Genomic DNA, 23,874 nt, shown 5'->3' on the forward strand with positions numbered 1-23,874 from the left:
TCTCATCTGTGTTGTGCACCTCTCAGGTTTGCCTATTTATACCTTAGCCTTGTCTAGCGCCTTTAGTTAACATTTTGTTTCTTTGTTTTACTTCGTTTTTGAAGTAACTTATCCTAGCTTCGTCTAGCGTCCTTATTTTGTACTTTGTACTCCTGTTTTGTATTTTTCCCTGCCTGTATTGTTCCTAGCTTTGTCTAGCGTTTTCTGTTCTATTTTTGGTTGTTTGATATAGTTATTCTTCATGGTGTGTTTTTGTATTTCCACCATCGCCTTTTGTTTTGGCTACGTTCCACTTCCACCTAAATAAAGGAAGAACTTAACTATACCAAACTACGTCCCTGCATCCTTGGGATCCACTCTCCAATTTCGTAACACAACGGGTCCCATTTTTATAGTCTTTGGTATGACTCGGCCGGGATTTGAACTCACAACCTACCGATCTCAGGGTGGACACTCTAACCACTAGGCCACTGAGTAGGTGTAGTGTAGTAGTATAGTTTTTACTTTTTACCTAATAGAGGAAAAAAAAAATTGATGAATACTAAAATGACGCCAGATTCCACCCACACCACATTATGAAGCAACAAAGTGTTTACCCAACACTTGACTAAGACTTTGAATGTTTGCACTAATAACACCACATAACCCTCAGCTATGCACTTAATGGGCCCTTGATTAGTCTAATAGGGCACGAAAGTCTTTTACGGGGTCATGTAAGTGGCTGGCGTCTGGCGCTGGAGGGATCATTTCCCGACTCTGGAAATTAAGTCAGTGTAAAAGTTGTCCTGCCCAGGCGTATTACTGGCTGAGAGGATTCGCCCATCCCAGCAGCATAATTCCATCTGGGCTAAATATTTATACAGCGAGGGGGAGGAAGGAGGGGCGGGGGGACATCACTTAACCACAACACATTCATTCACATAAGGAGGGAGTGAGAGGCTTACACAGCGAGTTAGAGTGAGGAAGTTAAAGCTAGAGGAACGTCACTTCTTTTGCTCCCTTTTTTTTTCGGAACTACAGGTCAAAATGATGAACTTTTTGATGTTTGCTGTCAGTCTCACTTTCTGTCAGATTGGGAGGAATCCTGCCTGTGGTGAGTTGACTTTCAAGATGTAGGTTTTTTTAGACACCGTCTAAAAGATGCTCGATTGCTATTAAAGTTGTCATGCCTTTTTTTCCAAATATATAGCCCTTTTTTTTTTGCAAAACATCTTCCAATTGTTAGGTTGAAATAGTAAATCCCATGTATTTGCAGCCGGGATGTGCTGGCTGCAGCAGAGCCAGCGGTGTGACATGGTGCTGATGAGAGGGGTCACCAGAGAGGAGTGCTGTGCCGGGGGCCGTCTGAACACAGCCTGGTCCAACGCCAGCCTGCCCATGAACGAGGTCAGCCTGCTGGGGTTCTTGGGAATTGTCCCCTGCAAGCCCTGCAAAGGTAAACAAAGACACGTTGAATAAAGTCCCTTGTTTCAGAGTTTAAAAGGCATTACTTAGCAACACATGACACAGAGTTGAGTCCACAACATTGTGTACACATGTGCAATACAAGGAGAGCCAGTAAAATGGCTGTATTATAAAAGCTGCCCTTGCATAGATAATTATGCTCAGTTTTGATTGCTTTAAGGACGTGTATAGTGCTGGCAGTTTGCACTACATATAGCTCAGCTAAAATATTTTGATTATTTACGGTATATTCAGCAATATGGAGTCATTCTTAATTTAAATTTTCCTGAAGGAATCAAAAAAGTATTATCTATCCATCCATCTTTCTATCTATCTATCTATCTATCTATCTATCTATCTATCTATCTATCTACCTCTTAACAATTATGCATTGTTGCAGTCGAACGGAACACAAAATGAAAATAAACTTATTTTCATAAAAATAAGAACATTTTAATTCTGTTTGTGTATTTATATGTATAAATATGTATGTGTGTGTATATATATATATATAATACATACATATACATATATAACACATATTTATATATGTATATATATGTGTTTATATATAAATGTATATATAAATACATATATACACACATTTATATATATATATATATATATATATATATATATATATATATATATATATATATATATATATATATATATATATATATATATATATATATACATATATATATATAGGGCTTCACGGTGGTAGAGGGGTTAGTGCGTCTGCCTCACAATACGAATTTCCTGCAGTCCTGGGTTCAAATCCAGGCTCGGGATCTTTCTGTGTGGAGTTTGCATGTTCTCCCCGTGAATGCGTGGGTTCCCTCCGGGTACTCCGGCTTCCTCCCACTTCCAAAAACATGCACCTGGGGATAGGTTGATTGGCAACACTAAATTGGCCCTAGTGTTTGAATGTGAGTGTGAATGTTGCCTGTCTTTCTGTGTTGGCCCTGCGATGAGGTGGCGACTTGTCCAGGGTGTACCCCGCCTTCCGCCCGATTGTAGCTGAGACAGGCGCCAGCGCCCCCCGCGACCCCAAAGGGAATAAGCGGTAGAAAATGGATGGATGGATATTTATATAAATATGTGTTTATTTATATACATATGTAATACATATATATATAATACATATATATATATATATATATATATATATATATATATATATCTTATCCATACATTCTTCCACCGCTTGTCCCTTTTGGGGTATATATATATATATATATGTACATATTATACAGGTTAATTTGTGCCACATTAAAAAATAGTATTTAGATTACCCACAGTATATTCAGCAATATGGAGTCAATCTGCCTCTTAACAATTATGCATTGTTGCTGTCAAACGGAACACAAAATAAAATATAAAAATGAATGAATTTTCCTAAAAATGGGGGAAAAAAATTGTGTATATATACATATATATACATATATATATATATTCACCCCCCGCAACACACACTATATATATATATATATATATATATATATATATATATATATATATATATATATATATATATATATATATAATTATTTTTTTTATTTAATTTTTTAAATGTGTGTGCGGATTGTAAATTTTGCTTTAGAAGTTTTTTTGTTGTTATATACAGGTTCATTTGTGCTACATTACCACATAAAAAAAAATACACTTTCTTTAGTGAAAAGGCTACTTTTTTTTTATTTTATTGTCATTTTTCCCCAAAAAAGTTTTATAATTGTTTCCCAGAAAAAAGTTTTTTTTTTAATTCTAGGAAATGATTTTTTCCAAAATATACAATTTTGTTGTTTTTTAAAAAATAATATCGCTTTATTTTCATTAATTTACAATGTTAATGATTATTTTCTTTCCAGTGTACTCCCGTTTCATGGACTCCAATAAGGACTTTTTTTTGTTCAAAATACCATTGTACTCAGTGGTTAAAATCATCAAAAACTCAAAATATTTGCTGTTCAGACAAAATAAACACAATATGCCTAAAAGTGCCATTGTGTTTAACCTCTTAATACAATGTTTAATATGCTGCAGAGCATTTCTATACCAAATATTGCATAATCGACATGGTTTTACATTTAAAATTTGAATACAGCACTTTGTATCTCATGAGCGTGTGCAGGTGTCATCAGTGAAAGTGGGAGCGATGCACCTTGTTAACAAAAAGCAGACGTGGATTAGAAGAGTCATTGAATGTGAAAGTGGTTCCACATAACTCCGCCCAGCTGTTTCGGAGGAGCTCCCTTTAGCTAGGTTCATCCAGGTTCACTTGCAGACACATTGTTGAACGATGTGATCATGCTATTAATAATCTTGTCATTGGACTCAAAAGAAAGAGTGGAAATATGCTGCTGCACCTCCACGTGTTCCCAGGCCATAACAAAGTCATCCATTCTCCCACTTCGGCTTGTTTTCAGTAGGAGTGTGTGTCTACAACAAGGGAGAGTCAAGTGGGGGAGTAACCAAAGCAAATAAAGCAGGATATTGAATTTATAGCCAGGAAATATAGAACTTTGGTGTCTTATTGTTTACACAATTCTTGGGACTCACATCCCCTCTCTGTTCAGGATCAAGTCCTAGCAAGGCTTCCCAAACTTTCTCCACTTTGGGCCACATATACTGCTGCTCACTGACTTTGATATGCTTCACATTTGAATTCATTATGTTCACAGAGAGCGTTCCATATATTAAATTCTTAACTCGCCAAATAAATCACCTTTTTGGGGAATTTAACATACTCCAAAAAGTACCAAAGCGTGTGTATTCTGAAAAAGATGTACATCATTTATCCATCATGACAGGATGAATCACATGCATCAAAGAGGCTGTATTTTTAAGACATATTTTGGGCGGGGTCATTTTTCAGAATTTTAGTTTTCTGTGTACAGTGTACAAAATTTGACCTACAAAATATACCGTAGTCCAGAGATGGGAAAATATTTTGACTCGGGGGGCCACGTTGACAGAAAAAAATGTGTCTCGGGGGGGCCAATGTTAAGTTGAAGCACCAATTATTGTCACACACACACTAGGTGTGGTGAAATGATTCCCTGCATTTGACCCATCACCCTTGATCACCCCCTGGGAGGTGAGGGGAGCAGTGAACAGCAGCGGTGGCTGCACCCCGGAATCATTTTTGGTGGTTTAACCCCCAATTCTAACCATTGAGTGCAAGCAGGGAGGTAATGGGTCCCATTTTTATAGTCTTTGGTATGACTCGGGGGTTTCAACTCAAAACCTACCGATCTCAGGGCGGACACCCTGACCTCTAGGCCACTGAGTAGGTTATGTGTATGTGTGTATAAATGATATGTACACATTTAGCTGTAAAATTCTGCTGTACAATATGTGTGTTTGGGTACCTTTTTTCAGGAATGCTAATACCAAAAGTCACAATGTCTGATAGAGTTCCAAAAAAGTTATGACAGATCACCTCAAAAAAAAACTGAATTAAATTTTACAGTTTTTTTTACTGTGGTTAGAGTGTCAGCACTAAGATCGGTAGGTCGTGAGTTCAAACCTCGACCGAGTCATACCAAAGACTATATAAATTGGACCCAATGCTTCCCTGATTGGCACTCAGCATCAAGGGGTTAGAATTGGGGGTGATATCACCAAAATTATTCCCGGGTGTGGACACAGCTGCTGCTCACTGCTCCCCTCATCTCCAAGGGGGTGAACAAGGGGATGGGTCGAATGCAGAGGACAAATTTCACCACACTTAGTGTGCATGTTACATGCGGGGGATCGCAGCTAGCTGCGAGGTCGGTTCCCCCGGGATGCAAACGGACCACTCCGGACAGGGCATACAGGTGTGAACATGATTTATTTGTACAACTCAAACAAGTACCAAAAACTGAAAACAAACCAGAGGAAAATTAGCCGATTGCACTCGAAGCAAGCGCTAACACGCAAAAAGACAAGAAATACTCATGTAACTGTAGCATAAGCAAACAATGAAGCCAGGCCGACTGACCGGCAAAGGCAGGTTTAAATAATGCCTCTGATTAGTGCTCAGGGAACAGGTGAGCGTCCCGAGCACCAATCAGAGCAGGTGAAAATAATAAGCAACCATGGTAACTAAAAAAAACTCAACGGTGCACAAAACAGGAACTGAGGGAGTCCAAAATTAACCGAAAATACCAAAACATGATCCGGGCCTTGGATCATTACAATGTGTGTGATAATAATTGGTAATTTAACTTTAACTTAATAAAGAAAGTGGGATTTACGATATCAACTATGAACAGTAAAACACTGAGTATTAACAACATATAAACGTCACTCCTCTTTTATTTTTCAGACCAGCTCCTCCACATACATCTTTTACAATCAAGCAAAATATGAATACAACGTTTATTAAACACCTACTATATGATATATTAACACTTTTATGCAGAAGTTTGTTGCAAAAATGTACTTCCGCATCTGATCCTGACACACACGTTTATGGCTGGCTGCTCTGAAAACAAACCTCGCCCACTTTGCTTTATAGCTCGTCTGAGCTGCTGTGACGTAGATTACCGTAATAACTCCTATAACACCTAAAAACGCATATTTCAACCATTGAAATATTTACAGTTTTACAGTTTTGATGGTAAAGGTATACAAAAATTATGTACAAACCCTGTTTCCATATGAGTTGGAAAATTGTTAGATGTAAATATAAACGGAATACAATGATTTGCAAATCATTTTCAACCCATATTCAGTTGAATATGCTACAAAGACAACATATTTGATGTTCAAACTGATAACATTTTTTTTTTTTTGCAAGTAATTATTAACTTTAGAATTTAATGCCAGCAACACATGACAAGGAAGTTGGGAAAGGTGACAATAAATAATGATAAAGTTGAGGAATACTCATCAAACACTTATTTGGAACAAATACAGTTGGTCGCTACATCTGTAAGTGCATGTTAAAACTCTACTATGCAAAGCCAAAGTCATTTATCAACAACACCCAGAAACGCCGCCGGCTTCGGTGGGCCTGAGCTCATCTAAGATGGACTGATGCAAAGTGGAAACGTGTTCTGTAGCCTGGCGAGTCCACATTTGAAGTTGTTTTGAAAATAGTCGTGTCCTCCGGATTAAAGAGGAAAAGAACCATCCGGACTGTTATTGGCGTAAAGTTCAAAATCCAGCATCTGTGATGGTTTGGGGGTGCATTAGTACCCAAGACATGGGTAACTTACACATCAGTGAAGGCACCATTAATGTTAAAAGGTTCATACAGGTTTTGGAAAAACATATGCTGCAATCTAAGCGCCGTCTTTTTCATGGACGCCCCTGCTTATTTCAGTAAGACAATGCCAAGCCACATGCAGCATGTGTTACAACAGCGTGGCTTCGTAAAAAAAAAGTGTGGGTACTTTCCTGGCCCGCCTGCATGTCTCCCATCGAAAATGTGTGGAGCATTATGAAGCGTAAAATACGACAGCGGAGACCCCGGACTGTTGAACGACTGAAGCTCTACATAAAACAACAATGGGAAAAAAATCCACTTTCAAAGCTTCAACAATTAGTTTCCTCAGTTCCCAAATGTTTATTAAGTGTCGTTAAAAGAAAAGGTGATGTAACACAGTGGTGAACATGCCCTTTCCCAACTATTTTGGCACGTGTTGCAGCCATGAAATTCTAAGTTAATTACTATTTGCAAAAAATAAATTAAAGTTTATGAGTTCCAACATCAAATATCTTGTCTTTGTAGTGCATTCAATTGATTATGGGTTGAAAAAGGATTTGCAAATCATTGTATTCCGTTTATATTTACATCTAACAGCCAACTCATATGGAAACGGGGTTTGTAAAATGTCTGGCGGGCAAGATTGTAAATCTTAATGGTTTGCGTATGGCCCGTGGGTCGTATTTTGCCCAAAACTGCCGTAGGCCAATTAAAAAAAAAAAAGATCCGGGGGCCGCCCTTTTGGACACTGTATTCGCAGAACGTTTAATTTCCCCTGAATGTCATCTGAACTCCTTTGCAGAAGAGTGGGCCCTGTCTGCATGCAGCCATTAACACACTGACGTGTTATGAAAACAGTGCAGGCTCACATTCCAGCAGGCGTGTAAGCCCCCTCCGCCGCTCCCCCTGGACCCCTCCTTCCACATGTAGCGCTCAATAAAAAGATGTGATTAGCGTGTATATCGTGCGATGTAAAATCTTGCACAACTGTCTTTTTTTTTTTTTTTTTTACATACTTTTTTCCTTGCAGAGACGTGCGAGGGCGTCAAGTGCGGCCCTGGGAAAGTGTGCAAGATGAAAACGGGAAGGCCGCAGTGCATGTGCTCTCCCGACTGCTCCCACGTCGCGCGTCAGCACGCCGTGTGCGGAAGCGACGGCAAGTCCTACAAGGACGAGTGCGTTCTGCTGATGGCGCGCTGCATGGGACACCCCGACCTTGAGGTCATGTACCAAGGAGAGTGCAAAAGTAAGCAAAGACTCTGGCTTCACAGGGATAACCGTTTGATTTGAATTGACCCTATAGGACAGGTATCATGTTTTTGGTCTTGTGGTTGTAGTTTACAGCAGTGTACAACTACCAGGGCACTGTGTGGTGCAGCGCCACAAAATTGCCACAGAAAATTGAGTAGAACAGGCCTGGGCTATTATATTGACTCGGCGGGCCAAATTTAGGGAAACAAAATGTGTCTGGGGGCCGGTATATCTATGTTTAGGAACACTAATACAAAACCTCACAATAAAGTCTGATTGAATGCTAAAAACATTATGACAGACCGCCTTAAAAAATAAAATGTCATATTTTTTTCACTGAATGATACACCCTGAATGTACATGGAAATAAAGAATGTGGGATTAACAATATTAAAGGCCTACTGAAACCCACTACTACCGACCACGCAGTCTAATAGTTTATATCTCAATGATGAAATATTAACATTGCAACACATGCCAATACGGCTGGTTTAGTTTACTAAATTGCAATTTTAAATTTCCCGCGACGTGTCCTGTTGAAAACGTTGCGGTATGATGATGCGTATGACGTTTGACGTCACCGGTTGTAGCGGACATTTTTTTCCAGCCCGATCCAAGCTATAAGTAGTCTGCTTTAATAGTATAATTACACAGTATTTTGGACATCTGTGTTGCTGAATCTTTTGGAATTTGTTCAATTAATAATGGAGAAGTCAAAGTAGAAAGATGGAGGTGGAAAGCGATGTATTGCAGCTGCCTTTAGCCACACAAACACAGCCGGCGTTTCCTTGTTTAAAATTCCCGAAGGTGAAGCTTTACTATGGAACAGAGCGGTCAAATGAACATGGTTCCTGACCATATGTCAACCGGCAGGTTTCGGTGAGAAAATTGTGGTAATAAGTCGGCTCTTGCCGTAGTTATGAGCTGAGCTTGCGCCCTCCTGCAGCTGCGGACTATTACCTCCTCTCACCGGAGACACTGGCGGTCACCACACCCCTCCGACTTTCAGGTACCATATAATCTCACTAAAACACTAGTATCACAATAAGCAGATAAGGGATTTTCCAGAATTATCCTAGTAAATGTGTCTAATAACATCTGAATCGCTCCCACTGCCTTCGCCTCTTTTTTTTCTTCAACTTTTTTTTTTTCTTGTCCTTCAATCTCACTATCCTCATCCACAAATCTTTCATCCTCACTCAAATTAATGGGGAAATTTTCGCTTTCTCGGTCCGAATCGCTCTAGCTGCTGGTGGCTATGATTGTAAACAATGTGAGGATGTAAGGAGCTCTACAACCAGTGACGTCATGCGCACATCGTCTGTTACTTCCGGTAAAGGCAAGGCTTTTTTACTAGCGACCAAAAGTTGCGAACTTTATCGTCAATGTTCTCTACTATATCCTTTCAGCAAAAATATGGCAATATCGCGCAATGGTCAAGTATGACACATAGAATGGATCTTCTATCCTCATTTAAATAAGAAAATCTCATTTCAGTAGGCCTTTAACTATGAACCATAAAACACTGAATATTGAAAACATGTGAATGTCACACCCCCTCTCCGTCGACATATTTTACAATCAAGCAAAAATGCAGCAAACAAAATATGAAGGCGAAGGGTGAAAAGTAACCCCACCTACAATCTGATATATCTGATATATTACAAAGCTTTGCCAATCCTCCCGATTTTCCCGAGAGACTCTCGAATTTCACTGCCCCTCCCGAAAATCTCCCGGGGCAACCATTCTCCCGAATTTCTCCCGATTTCCACCCAGCCAACAATATTGGGGGAGTCCCTTTAGGGCACTGCCTTTATCGTCCTCTCTCACCTGGAAAAGGAGACTATTATATATGTCTCCGTTATCCATAGGTTTATCTATAACCCATAAAGTAGGCCGGTACGGAGCTATTTCTCAGCGTGTGTTTATTCCAGCCGGCACACAACATACGGATTCCCATCATGCATTGTTTCAAAACTACGGCAAGTAGTAATGTCCAAAAACATAACCGTCATGCCTGTAAATCAGGTTTATGTTTGGTCATGTTATGTTTTGTTTTTTGGATGTTCAGTTCTTGCTTTTACACTTCCTGGTTTGTTTTTGTTACCATGACAACTCATTGATTTTCGCCTTGCCCTCCTAGTCACACCCTGGTCCTCAGCTCACACACCTGTTTCTAATTACCACAGCCAGTATTTAAGTCATTTGTTTTCTGTTCCTCGGCCTGGAAACTTTATTTGCTTACGTACCTTCCTACCTAGGCTGCACCTCCTTCATGCCCTCGATCACCTGACACGCACCTTGCTTTCATGTCCCTTGTTTTGGTCAGAGCAGGTGTTTTGTTTTAGTTGTTCATAGCCATGCCATCGTGCTGTTTTTGTCTATAGTTCATTGTTATTCATGCCATTGAGCAAGTGTTTTGGTTTCATGTTTATAGTTATAGCCTCTGTTTTAGTATTTTGTTTCATAGCCCTGTTTTTGATCCGCCACTGAGCGCGCCCTTTGTTTTCCCGGTTTTTGTATTATAGTGTGTAAATAAATTAATCATGTACCTTAATTCACACCTGGCTCGTCCAAAATTCCGTCTGCGTCAAAGAAGCAAAACAAATCCAAGTCATAGTCTTGACAATAACAGAGACGAAATGGAAGAACAAGGAAGAGACATGGCGACGACGAGTAAGAAGAAGAACTACGCTAGCAAGTTCCAAAATGATTGGGGAAAAAAAATTTCAGTTCATCCAGTACAGCTCGAAGGGGAAGAGGTATGCTGCCTGCAAATTTTGTAGATCTGACTTCTCCATTGAATACTGTGGCCGAACGGATATACTCATTCATACGCGGATTATTTATACATTTATAAATATATAAGAAATAGTTAAAAATATATACACCCCCGCTCAACACACATACACACACCCCTCGCCCCCCACATCTCCCAAATTCGGAGGTCTCAAGGTTGACAAGTATGCCTTCCGTGTCTGTCCTTGACACCCGCATTTCAGGCTGGCCACTTTGGGAACACTCTGAGGAAACGTTTCCCACCCACACTACTTGGTGCCTTGTCTCAGCTGCTGTGACTTAGATTACCATAGTAACTAATTAGTTTACCATAGTAACTAGTGTATAATGCAAAAGCGCAGATTCCAACCATTGAAATAGCAGCAGTACTAAAAGGGACCTAAGCAGCATTTGATCAAAATCCAATCAATATATGAATCTTCATCTTTTTGCACAAAAGTGATGATTATATATTATATATAGTAATAGTGATCTCATACTGAGATGGTATAATGTTCTAACTAATACATGCAACAAATTGTAAATTTGATCAAAGAGTAAAAGGTGTGTTTTATTTGAGATGTTGTTTTTTTTCACAGCTCTAACGCAAAATGGCAGATTTTGCTCATAATATTACAGGCTAGCCAAAAAACTATGCAGAAACGACCCCAAACAGTCAGCCACAACATTGCTCATACAAGATGGGTGTGTTATCCCCCCCCCCCTCCCCGCTGCAATCAGTTTTAAAATACTGTGTAAATATACGACTCATAAGAATAAAGCTTAACAGAGTAAAGCTTTGGCATGGCCAGAATATCCGAGCAGCAGCTGTGAGGTCCATATTAGCATAGTAAAGTGGAAACTCTAAAATTTTAAAAAACAAATCTGCTCCATGAAGCTGATTGACTTTACATTTGACAACAGACTACCTACCCCATTAAAACCTACTGAAATGAGATGTTGTTATCTATCAGGGGATAGCAGGTCCATTCTATGTGTCATACTTGATCATTTCGCGATATTGCCATATTTTTGCTGAAAGGATTTATTGGAGAACATCGACGATAAAGTTTGCAACTTTGGTCGCTAATAAAAAAGCCCTGCCTTTACCGGAAGTAGCAGACGATGACGTCACCGGTGTAAAGGCTCCTCACATCCTCACATTGTTTATAATGTGAGCCTCCACCATCAAGAGCTATTCGGACCGAGAAAGCGACAATTTCCCCATTAATTTGAGCGAGGATAAAAGATTGATGGATGAGGATATTGATAGTGAAGGACTAGAAAAAAAAAATTAAAAAAATAATAATAACAAAGGCGATTGCTTGAGAGCAGGCTTCACGGTGGCAGAGGGGTTAGTGCGTTTGCCTCACAATACGAAGGTCCTGCAGTCCTGGGTTCAATCCCAGGCTCGGGATCTTTCTGTGTGGAGTTTGCATGTTCTCCCCGTGACTGCGTGGGTTCCCTCCGGGTACTCCGGCTTCCTCCCACTTTCAAAAACATGCACCTGGGGATAGGTTGATTGGCAACACTAAATTGGCCCTAGTGTGTGAACGTGAGTGTGAATGTTGTCTGTCTATCTGTGTTGGCCCTGCGATGAGGTGGTGACTTGTCCAGGGTGTACACCGCCTTCCGCCTGTTTGTAGCTGAGATAGGCGCCGGGGCCCCCCGCGACCCCAAAATGGAATAAGCGGTAGAAAATGGATGGATGGATGGATGCTTGGGAGCGATTCAGATGTTTTTGGACAGATTTACTAGGATAATTCTGGGAAATCCCTTATCTTTCTATTGTGTTGCTAGTGTTTTAGTGAGTTAAATAGTACCTGATAGTCGGAGGGGAGTGTCCACAGGTGTGTTGACGCCAGTCTCTGAAGTCACGGCAGCTGCATGGACGGCGCAAGCTCCGCTGATCTGCGGTAAGAGGCGACTTTTTACCACAATTTTCTCACCGAAACCTGCCGGTTGACAAGTGGTCGGGAACCATGTTCGCTTGACCGCTCTGATCCATAAAAAAGCTTCACCTCCGGGAATTTTAAATAAGGAAACACTGTGTGTTTGTGTGGCTAAAGGCTAAACCTTCCCACCTCCATCTTTCTACTTTGACTTCTCGATTATTAATTGAACAAATTGCAAAAGATTCAGCAACACAGATGTCCAAAATACTGTGTAATTGCGCGATGAAAAGAGACGACGTTTAGCCGTAAGTGGTGCTGGCTAATATGTCCCCTCCAACCAATAACGTCACAAACACGCGTCATCATTCTGCGACGTTTTCAACAGGAAACTCCGCGGGAAATTTTAAATTGTAATTTAGTAAACTAAGCCGGCCGTATTGGCATGTGTTGCAATGTTAATATTTCATCATTGATATATAAACTATCAGACTGCGTGGTGGGTAGTAGTGGGTTTCAGAAGGCCTTTAAAGACTCTAATGATATACGACAATGATAATAATAGTAATTATAAAATGTGAATTATTAATTTATTATTTGACCTGCTCAGCGGCCTTGTGGTTAGACTGCCGCCCTGAGACTTGAAGGTTGTGAGTTCAAACTCCAACCGTGTCATACCAAAGGCTATAAAAATGGGACCCATTGCCTCTTTGCTTGGCACTCAGCAACAAGGGTTGGAATTGGGGGTTAAATCGCCAAATTGATTCCCGAGTCCTGCCATCGCTGCTGCTCATTGCTCCCCTCACCTCCCAGGGGGCAAAAGGATGGGTCAAATGCAGAGGGTGATTTCACTACACCTAGTGTATCTGTGACTATCGTTGGGACTTTAACTTTATCTTAAACCTTGATTAACTGTGCAGATGCAGCAACTATCAATTTATTTTAGTAATCAAGTAATCATATAATACAAACTATATAGCCTCATTGTGGATTTTCAGGAATATAGTTTGATATTCAAACAAAAATTGGCTAACCGAACAATGGCTACTGTTCAGCAAGTGTGACCTATCGGAGTACGCAAAGAGCCTAGACCACTAAAACCACTAAAAGCAGACTTATGCAATAGAATCTATGCAATTTGCTTTATTTTATTTAGACTCGCCAAATTGGGGCTTAAGAAACTAGTAGCAAAAATGTGTTCTAAGAAGTATAAATAATATCAAGATAATAATTCAGTGGGTAATACTAAACGTTAAAGGTCTATCAAACAAACCTTTAATGAAGTTAACACTAAAAACTTGTGCATTCTTCAACTCTGCTTGTTTGAACTGGAGTGCGTGTGTCATGATCCACGTCCTTGATCATGGCATATTCTGGTTTTGGTTCTGTTTGTTATGACATGCTGTCTAGTATTTGTCTTCCTCAGTTCTTTGTGGCACTTCCTGGTTTTGTTCTGTTGTCATAGTTACCCATTTAGTGTCACCTGTCTCTCCTTTGATCACGCGCACCTGCCCTTGATTAGTTATCTCCCTATTTAAGACCGCCTTTTTTTGACATTCTTTCCTGGACTCTTGCTTGCTCCCACGCAACAGATGACGTCGCATTCCAGCATTGTGGTAACTATTAGCACTCGATTAGCGCTATTTTATTTGTTCTTATCCCTAGTTCTCACGCTAGCAGAGGTGGGTAGAGTAGCCAGAAATTGTACTCAATTAAGAGTACTGTTACTTTAGAGATTTATTACTCAAGTAAAAGTAAGGAGTAGTCACCCAAATATTTACTTGAGTAAAAGTAAAAAGTATGTTGTGAAAAACCTACTCAAGTACTGAGTAACTGATGAGTAACCTGTTCGTTTAATGATTACGGCAACAAATAATGCACAAAAACATAAAAATAGCAATGAGCAAATTCAGGAATATCTTTTAAGCAACTAAAACAACATTATATATTAAATAATAATACATTAAAATAAAAAATAAAAATAAGGCAAATTGAGCCACAATAACTTAACAGCACCATAGGCTCAGTAGGCATTGATTGATTGATTGATTGATTGATTGATTGGAACTTGTATTAGTAGATTGCACAGTACAGTACATATTCCGTACAATTGACCACTAAATGCTAACACCCCAATAAGTTTTTCAACGTTAATCAATTACTTAATAAATGACCAAGTCGAGGTGATCTTTCTCATATATACATAAACATACACACATATCATACCTTTATATATACAGTATATAATTTATATTTATTAATTTTGCCGTTTTTGTAGACATGTTAAAGGTGTTTTAATGAATATACATGCATGTTTAACATATAAATTCCTATCTTTCATGAAGACAAGAATATAAGTTGGTGTATTACCTGATTCTGATGACTTGCATTGATTGGAATCAGACAGTAGTAATGATAACGTCCCAGTTTTCAAATGGAGGAGAAAAAAAGTTCCTCCTTCCTGTCTAATACATCATGAAAGTTGTTGGTTTTTGGCATCTTATTTGTCCAGCTTCCATATTCGTTTTTATACACTTTACAAGAAATACATTGGCGGCAAACTCCGTAACTTGCTAGCTTGTTTGCGCTGGCTTTCGGAGACTCTTATTTTGTTAGCGCAGGCGCGATGGAGCGGCACTTTTATTGTGAAGACAGGAACTGTGTGATCAGTCTTTAGGCTTATGACTGGAAGTACGGGTGAAATAAAAAGTGTCTTTTTTTCCTTTACACTTTTGATTGATTGATGATTGATTTAAACTTTTATTAGTAGATTGCACAGTACAGTACATATTCCGTACAATTGACCATTAATGGTAACACCCCAATAAGTTTTTCAACATGTCGGGTATTATGTGTGACGGTCATGTGACCACCTGGCTCTGTTTGATTGGTCCAACGTCACCAGTGACTGCATTTGAAAGTAGGATTGATAGTTCCTACTTTGAATGTGTGTCTGACAAAATCAAAACAAACAAAGCGTGCATTAACAGATCGATTAAAAAAAAGTAGCGAGTAGCGACCTGATTGCAGATAAATGGAGCGGAGTAAAAGTAGCGTTTCTTCTCTATAAATATACTCAAGTAAAAGTAAAAGTATGTTGCATAAAAACTACTCTTAGAAGTACAATTTATCCCAAAAGTTACTCAAGTACATGTAACGGAGTAAATGTAGCGCGTTACTACCCACCTCTGCACGCTAGCACTTTCTGTTCTTTCTAGCTTCCACGCTAGTTCTGTTGTTTTGTTTGTTAGTGCCTTCATGCAAAGTGTTTTGTTTCCTAGTCTGTTTTATAGTGTTCTTTAGTGTGTAAATAAATCATTATCCTTACCCTCACGCTGTGTTCCATCTCTGCTACACCCACGAGAGAACAACTCGTCACCACAATGCCAACGAGACGTAACAGCGTGCCCCGTTACTCGTTTTCTTTCATCAAATCTTGACATCCTTTGCGATTTGAATGGTTCCAACAGCTTAAAACAACGTAAAAGTAGCACATTTTTCTTAGGGGAAAGGCAAAATGCCACCCAGAATGCGATGACAACAGACTAGTGTTGTCCCGATACCAATATTTTGGTACCGGTACCAAAATTATTTTGATACTTTAGTAATTAAAGGGGACCACAACAAACTGCATATCGGCTTTATTTTAACAAAACAAAAAAAAAGGTACATCAAACATGTTTCTTATTGCAAGTTTGTTCTTAAATAAATTAGTGAACATACAAGACAATAGTTGTATTAGTAAGTAAGCAAACAAAGGCTCCTAATTTACTTGCTGACATATGCAGTGACACAATGTGTCATTTATCATTCTAATATTTTGTCAAAATTATTAAGGACAATTAATTATTAATCTACTTGTTCATTTATTGTTAACATCTGCTTACTTTCTCTTTCCTCTATGCTCTATGTGCACTTCTGTTCAATTGTAATAATCACCTATTCTTCTGTTTATTGATACTTTTTTCATTAGTTTTGGATAATACCACCAATTTGGGTATCAATCGGATACCAAGTAGTTACCGGATCACACATTGGTCATATTCAAAGTTCTCATGTGTCCAGGGACATGTTTCCTGAGTTTATAAACATTTTGACAAAACGAAAGAAGATGTTGTGATGGCAAAAAATATTGATGTAACCATAATAGTATCGACTAGATAGGCTACTTTACTTGGTATCATTACAGTGGGTGTAAATTGTAGATCCACCAATTTCATTTTGTTTACATTTTCACGGCGGTGAGTTACGGTGTGCAGTGAAGCATTTTTAGCTATTCCTTGTCCTGCAGAGATGATAGTTGTAAAAAACGTACTTTATTTGTCGCTATGGAGGCGAGGATTAGTGATTTAGAAGTAGACACAACACTGCCGGATGGGGTTGGACTTTAGACGTTAGCTAGCTAGCCATGTCTTAAAGCCCGTCTTCCTGAGGGCGTTCATAGTGTTATATCTTCACCTTTATTCATACTTTCCAACCCTCCCAGATTTTCCGGGAGACTCCCGAAATTCAGCGCCTCTCCCGAAAACCTCCCAGGACAAATTTTCTCCCGAAATCCAGCTCCATGCGGACCGAAGTGACGTGTCGACAGCCTGTTTTCACGTCCGCTTTTCCACAATACAAACAGCGAGCCTGCCCAATGACGTTATAACTGTAGAATGATCGAGGGCGAGTTCTTGGTTTCTCATGTGGGTATATGTTTAGGCAGTTTCATTAACGTTTTCGTCTACCGTAAACCAGTACTTCTGCCGTAAACAGCAATGTTGTGACTCTCTTAAACAGGACAATACTGCAATCTACTGTACATAGAATAGAATAGAATGTACTTTATTTATCCCTGGTAGAAGTTCAGCAACACAGTTCGCTCACAATAAAAAATGATAATAAATAATATAATATATATTATATATAATATATGAATAATATAAACATATTCTACATATAATCTAAATTTAAGTGCAGTCAAGGAACATATGCATTATACAGTCTGATGGCTGTCGGTATGAAGGACCTCCTCTGTCGTTCCGTGTTACATTTTGGGAGTCTGAGCCTTCCACTGAACGTGCTCATTCTCTCCAAGGTCCGAGTGTAGAAGGTGGGGGGTGTTGTCCATAATGGCTAGGAATTTTGCTCGACTTCTTCTCTCTGACACCACCACCAGAAAGTCTAGCTGTGCATGCATATATGGCTAGATAAACAGTGACAGAGAATATGGACAATTCAACCCTTAACTCAACAATGAGTAGATTAGTGTTATGTGTGTATATGTGTAAATAAATGAACATTGAAATTCAAGTATATATATATATATATATATATGTATGTATGTATGTGTGTATGTGTATATATGTATGTATGTATGTGTATATATGTATGTGTGTATATATATATATATATATATATATATATATGTGTATGTATGTGTATATATGTATGTATGTGTATATATATATATATATATATATGTATATATATATATAATAAATATACATATATAGCTAGAATTCACTGAAAGTCAAATATTTCATATATATATATATATATATATATATATATATACATATATATATATATGAAATACTTGACTCTTAAACACCACGCCCCCCACCCCTCACCTCCTGAAATCGGAGGTCTCAAGGTTGGCAAGTATGCCTTTATTGTTAGTTTTTAACACAAAATGTGTCCGTTCTCTCTTTTCTGCCCACACACTGTCTTCTTGAAGTACTCCGTGATGGTGCGCTGCTGAAGATGCTCGTCTACCAATGCCACGACGGGGGCGCAGGGGGAGAAGGGGTGGTGAACCGGTACTTCTTGGAGGCGGTATAGTACTGAATATGATTCATTAGTATTGCGGTACTATACTAATACCGGAATACCGTACAACCCTACAATAGACCCTTGCTGGCGCCACCACTTCGAGCATCACATCGTTATTAACGAGCCGAAATACAACCTATCGGGTTCTGAGTTAAAGATTCTAGTTCTTAGTTTTGTTTGCTGTGATATACTGTGATGCATTAATCATTATAATTAAATATATTTTGGCTGGGCAAGAGACATTTGAAGGGAACAAATGTAGTAGTTGTCATTGGCTTGTTTCCCCAGAGTCGTGTGCCAACGTTGTATGTCCGGGGACGCACACCTGCGTGACCGACCAGACCAACAGTGCCCACTGCGTCATGTGCCGTTCCACGCCCTGCCCCAGACCCCTGCCTTCCGAGCAGCCCATCTGCGGCAACGACAACATCACTTACCCCAGTGCCTGCCACCTTCGCCGCGCCACCTGCTTCCTTGGCCGCTCTATAGGAGTACGCCACTACGGCCATTGCAACAGTCAGTACATGCCTCACATTGTTAGCACTATTGTTAGCAATCTTCCTCATTCATCATCTCTTCTTTACAGGTCCTCCAAGAAAACCACAACTTTTCGAGGGCAGCGAGGAAAACGCCGTCTAGATTCTACCGAGCTCGCCGGTCTCTTTCCAATATGACCTCTATCGGGTTTTCTCATGACAATCATCCCTCCCTTTTGTAGACACTTTGATATTTACGCAGTGGTGTAGTGCGGGCGAAAATATGCATGCTAGTAGTTTTTCACAGTAGCAATATAAATAGGGCCGCTCCCTCCACAACCCATTTAGAGTCCCTGTGTGTCATAGCCAGTCTGCAATGACGTCTTCAAGGTTTGAATTATGTGTTAATGCAAATTCAGTAATGCGCCCTACCTCTGCCAAACCTAATTTGGTTTGATACATCTGCTGAAAGACACAAAAAGAGAACGTATGGTGGCACCCAAAGGCTAAGAACCTTTGTTCAGAAGCCCTCTGCAAAAACATGCATGCTAAAAAGTACAGCAATTTGTATTAATTGGTGGCAGATGAACACATCCAGATAAAGACATAACTCTTCGGGAGACGTGTGCATATTGTAAATAGATTACCACAACTATTTATTGGAGAAGGTATCAATCACTATTTATGTTCTTAATCCTATTAACAAAACAATGTATCCAAATTGCTATGTATTTATTGTGTTTATTTTTATTCTCCCACGGGCGAACTACATTTTTTACAGCCTTATTTCCCAATAGTTTTTTTCCCCCACTGTCATTTGGGTGGAAAGCCAGTTTTAGCTCAGCAATTTTTAAAGCTGCACTGTGATTGTTAAAGTTATTTTTGGGGGGGGCTAGCAGAGATCTAAACTAACATATTAACCTGTTATGTTTTCAGCAACCAGATCCAAACAACTGCAACAATATCTCCTCTGTCAAACACCCTTTTTGTTTTTGTAAATACCTTGCTTTGTAAGACATAGTCCATCAACCCGGTACTGTTTTGTGCTCCAATTTGATTGGTATTCTTAAAAGAATTTAGCAGAGGGGGGAGAGGCGAAGATTGAATTAGTCTCGGAATGGACCACAGTAGCTATATAGGCCAACACTTGATGTAGTCTTCCCTTGTGTTGACATCTGGCAGGTGATCCCAATGAACTTCTAAAGTCAATCCTCCATGGTGAACTGACCGTACAAACTTCTTCCTTTCTGTGTGTAATACCTACTGTGAAATTTCAGCAATAAATGCGTAGAATTTTTGTACTTTTGTACTGTTTATACATCATAAAATTGACAAGACCCTGTGATTTCTTTCTTATTTACTCTTGAAGGTATCATTCTAACTAATTCATTGTATATTTTGTTAATTATGTAAAACAATTGTTATATATTTTTTTTAATTAAACTTGAATTTAATTGAATCCATGTTTTGTACTAAAAACAAATTTATGAGGGGTGATGATCAATAAGACCCGAGATTCTTAAACTCCACCACCTGGGACAGAGTCTCGTTCTCTACCTGGACTTTAGAAACCATCTAAGAAGCATGGCCTCAGACTTGGAGATGCTGATCCTCATTCCAGCTGCTGAACACTCGGCTGCGAACTGATCCAGTGAGAGCTGAAGGTCACAAACCGATGGTGCCATCAGGACCACATAATCTGCAAAAAGCAGTGACGCAACCTTTAGCCCCCCGAGACGTATACCTTTTCCGCCATGGTCACGATTCTGCCTAGAAAATCCTGTCCATGAAAATCACAAACAGGTTAGGTGACAGAGCGCAGCCCCGGCGGAGACCAACCCCCACTGGAAATGGATCAGACTTACATCCAAGCACCTGGACACAACTCTCACTTTGGTTGTACAGAGATTTGATGGCCCTCAGCAGGGTTCCCCCTCTCCCCGTACTCCCTCAGCACCTCCCACAAGATCTCCCGGGGGACACGGTCATACGCCTTCTCCAAATCCACAAAGCACATGTAGACTGGATAGGCATACTCCCAGGCCTTCTCCAGGATTTCCACAAGAGTAAAGAGCTGGTCAGTTGTTCCGCGACAAGGACGGAATCCACATTGCTGCTCTTGAATCTGAGATTCAACTATCGGCCGGACCCTCCTTTCCAGCACCTTGGCGTAAACTTTCCCAGGGAGGCTGAGTAATGTGATACCCCTGTAATTAGCACACACCCTCTGGTCCCTCTTTTTGAAAAGGGGAACCTATCATGAAGTGTCGGTCATGACCAGAAGACTAAGATCACGGATACAAGCGGCCAAAATGAGTTTCCTCAGAAAGGTGGCTGGTATCTCCCTTAGACATAGGGTGAGAATTTTAATCACCCGAGAGAGACTCGGAGTAGAGCCGCTGCTCCTTTGCTTGGAAAGCAGCCAGCTTAGGTGGTTCGGGTATCTTGTGTGGATGCCTCTTGAGCGTCTCCCTATGGAGGTCCTCGTTGCACGTCTCACTGGGAGGAGACCCCACGGCAGGCCAAGGACCAGATGGGGGGGACTACATCTCCTCTCTGGCTTGGGAACGCTTCGGGATCCCCCAGGAGGAAGTTGCAAATGTTGCTCCGGAGAGGGAAATCTGGAAGTCTTTGCTGGAGCTGTTCTTTCCGCGACCCGATTCCAGATAAGCGGTTGAAGATTGAATACATGGATGGATGATAAATAATATTGTTTACTGGAAAATAACGATTTTTCATCTGTTTACAGACATTAATTTGAAGCAGGTGGAAAGAGATTGCTATTTGTTGTTTAATTTGATAATCATTTGGAGGAGAAAAATGTAGTGTCTTTGACCACATGGTCATTTGTTAACATGTTGCACAAGATGGAACCAATAAAGCCAATGTTGCATAGCAATAATAAAAAAAAAATTGCTCGGCAGCGATTAATACTGTTCATAAATTCATTGTTAACAACAATATAGCAAGTGACACACTTCACCAGCCAACACTTAAAAGCTGATGGAGGTCCTTCATACCGACAGCCATCAGACTGTATAATGCATATGTTTCTTGACTGCACTTAAATGTAGAATATATATAGAATATATTTATATTATTCATATATTATATATTACATATATAATATATTATATATGACATTATTTATTATTATCATTGTGTTTATTGTGAGCGAACAGTGGCGCTGAATTTCCCCCAGGGATCAATAAAGTACTTCTATTCTATTCTATGATAATTATTATTATTATACTTTACATAGTTAGTACACTGTACATCAAAAACAGCTACTGACCAATATTGCTAACATACGGAGATCATAAAAAAAACACTACCATTGATGTTGTTTTTACTTCAGCTAGTACAGCATTTGCCTTTGTAGACCATATAATCAGCGACTGTCACGTTTTAAAAGAGCTGTGAATCGGAACATTTACAATATTTCACTTCAACTTTTTGGCTCTTTTTGTGTCTTCGATTATAAGAAAAACATCAAACCATCCATCCGTCCATTTCCGACCGCATGTCCCTTTCGGGGTCGCGGGGCACATCAGACCTGTTTACAAATTATAAACCTGTTTCCTTACTTACATTATTTTCCAAAATGATTGAAACATTTAACAAAAGATTCTCAATTTCAAGAATAAAAGATTAACTCGCGGACAGTCAACACTGATACAGCGTTAACATTTCAACGTCCACGGCATTATTTGAAATAATGAAAGAGATTACTAATGAAAGAGATTACTAATGAAAGAGATAGTAAACCGTGTGCAGCATACTTGAATAATGAACAAAACTGAATATATTCTGGAATATAAATAACTGCATATTCTCTACTGCTCGCTAGTATTACCAAATGAGAAGTTCAAACTCTTTTAGCCTTTCCAATTCTTCAAGTTTGATTTCAGGGAAGAACTTCTGCAACTGCTCAGGTTCAATTACTTAATGCGCTCTACCGTAGCAGACCATCTTATGAGCGCTCTCTGTTTCTTGGAACTCCTGACACTCACTTTGAGGAGATCTCTTTGTGTGTTCACCTTTATAGTCATTTGACTAACTTCAGGTAGAACTAAAGTTATTTTCAAATTGTTTAATCTTAGCATTTTAGCAGCCTTTTGACTGATGTAATGTGTAATTGAAGCAAGATCAACTAAAGTCCAAATACAGTATGCTGTCCTGCATTTGCAATGACCTGCATCAGCATCATGATTAGAGGAACTTCAGCAAGCCCATTTGTCTGCAGTAGCTCAGACTGGCTTGAAGCAATGAGTGTCACTGTGGTTTCGTCGGTGAAAGCTTTTCTGCATCGACATGCCATATCTGGGGAGAGTTCAGACAAGACTTGCTCTTGTTCTTCTGTTAGTTTGTTTTCACCTGTTGCTGTCTTTTCCCACTCTTGTTCTCTTCACCTCTTGACTCTTCATTTTCGGCAGAGGAAGAAATGGGGGTTTGGGGCACCGCTTCTGCTCATACAGTCTGCATAGGAAAGTGTCTCTGCAGTATCCATCCTCATCATGGCATTCGATACATTTTCTGCATACTCCCAGCTTTCTCAGCACAGCTTACTTTTCAGGTAGTTTAGATCTTTTGAATGTTTTGCCCACTATCACCACAGACATCACATACTTTATCAAGCTCCTCCTTCTTCGTGGTCTTTGTTGAGGCATTCTTTCTCTCTTACTTCATGTCAAAACCATCTGAGTTCTCCGTCGTCTCCACAGTACTGAGCGTTTAGTATTTCTTTCTTGACTTTTCAAGAACTTCAAAAGTGGTTGTCTTGTGTGATGTTGTTTTTGGGTTCATCCATGAACATCATCTCTTTTTGTAAAAAGTCAGGCAACTTTCTTTCAATGTACTTGATTACCAGTGGGTTCTTTAAGGCCTCCTGAGTTTTCTAACTATGCAAGGTCTACTATAGCCTTCTTTTCCATCTTTTCAAGGATTTCCACAGTCAATCAATCAATCAATGTTTACTTATATAGCCCTAAATCACTAGTGTCTCAAAGGGCTGCAC

At 39.6% G+C, this 23,874-nt stretch overlaps 1 protein-coding gene across 1 annotated transcript; it reads left to right on the top strand.

Moving 5' to 3' along the window:
* The first annotated feature begins 904 nt into the window (after nt 1-904).
* On the top strand, nt 905-20,154 carry fstl3 (follistatin-like 3 (secreted glycoprotein)). Its single transcript, XM_061887798.1, has 5 exons — nt 905-1,093; nt 1,256-1,435; nt 7,674-7,889; nt 18,670-18,897; nt 18,968-20,154. Exons 1-5 carry the CDS (start codon nt 1,027-1,029, stop codon nt 19,018-19,020), a joined length of 744 nt encoding a protein of 247 aa, XP_061743782.1. The 5' UTR covers nt 905-1,026; the 3' UTR covers nt 19,021-20,154.
* The last annotated feature ends 3,720 nt before the right edge of the window (nt 20,155-23,874 follow it).

This window comes from Nerophis ophidion, linkage group LG26, assembly GCF_033978795.1.
Source record: "Nerophis ophidion isolate RoL-2023_Sa linkage group LG26, RoL_Noph_v1.0, whole genome shotgun sequence".
Lineage (NCBI taxonomy): Eukaryota > Metazoa > Chordata > Actinopteri > Syngnathiformes > Syngnathidae > Nerophis > Nerophis ophidion.

Bases quoted from the DNA above. Each gene is read 5' to 3' on its own strand.
- fstl3 (XM_061887798.1), top strand. From the start codon at position 1,027: ATGATGAACTTTTTGATGTTTGCTGTCAGTCTCACTTTCTGTCAGATT. The intron at 1,094-1,255 runs GTGAGTTGACTT...ATGTATTTGCAG, and splicing joins TGGGAGGAATCCTGCCTGTG to CCGGGATGTGCTGGCTGCAG. The intron at 1,436-7,673 runs GTAAACAAAGAC...TTTTCCTTGCAG, and splicing joins CCCCTGCAAGCCCTGCAAAG to AGACGTGCGAGGGCGTCAAG.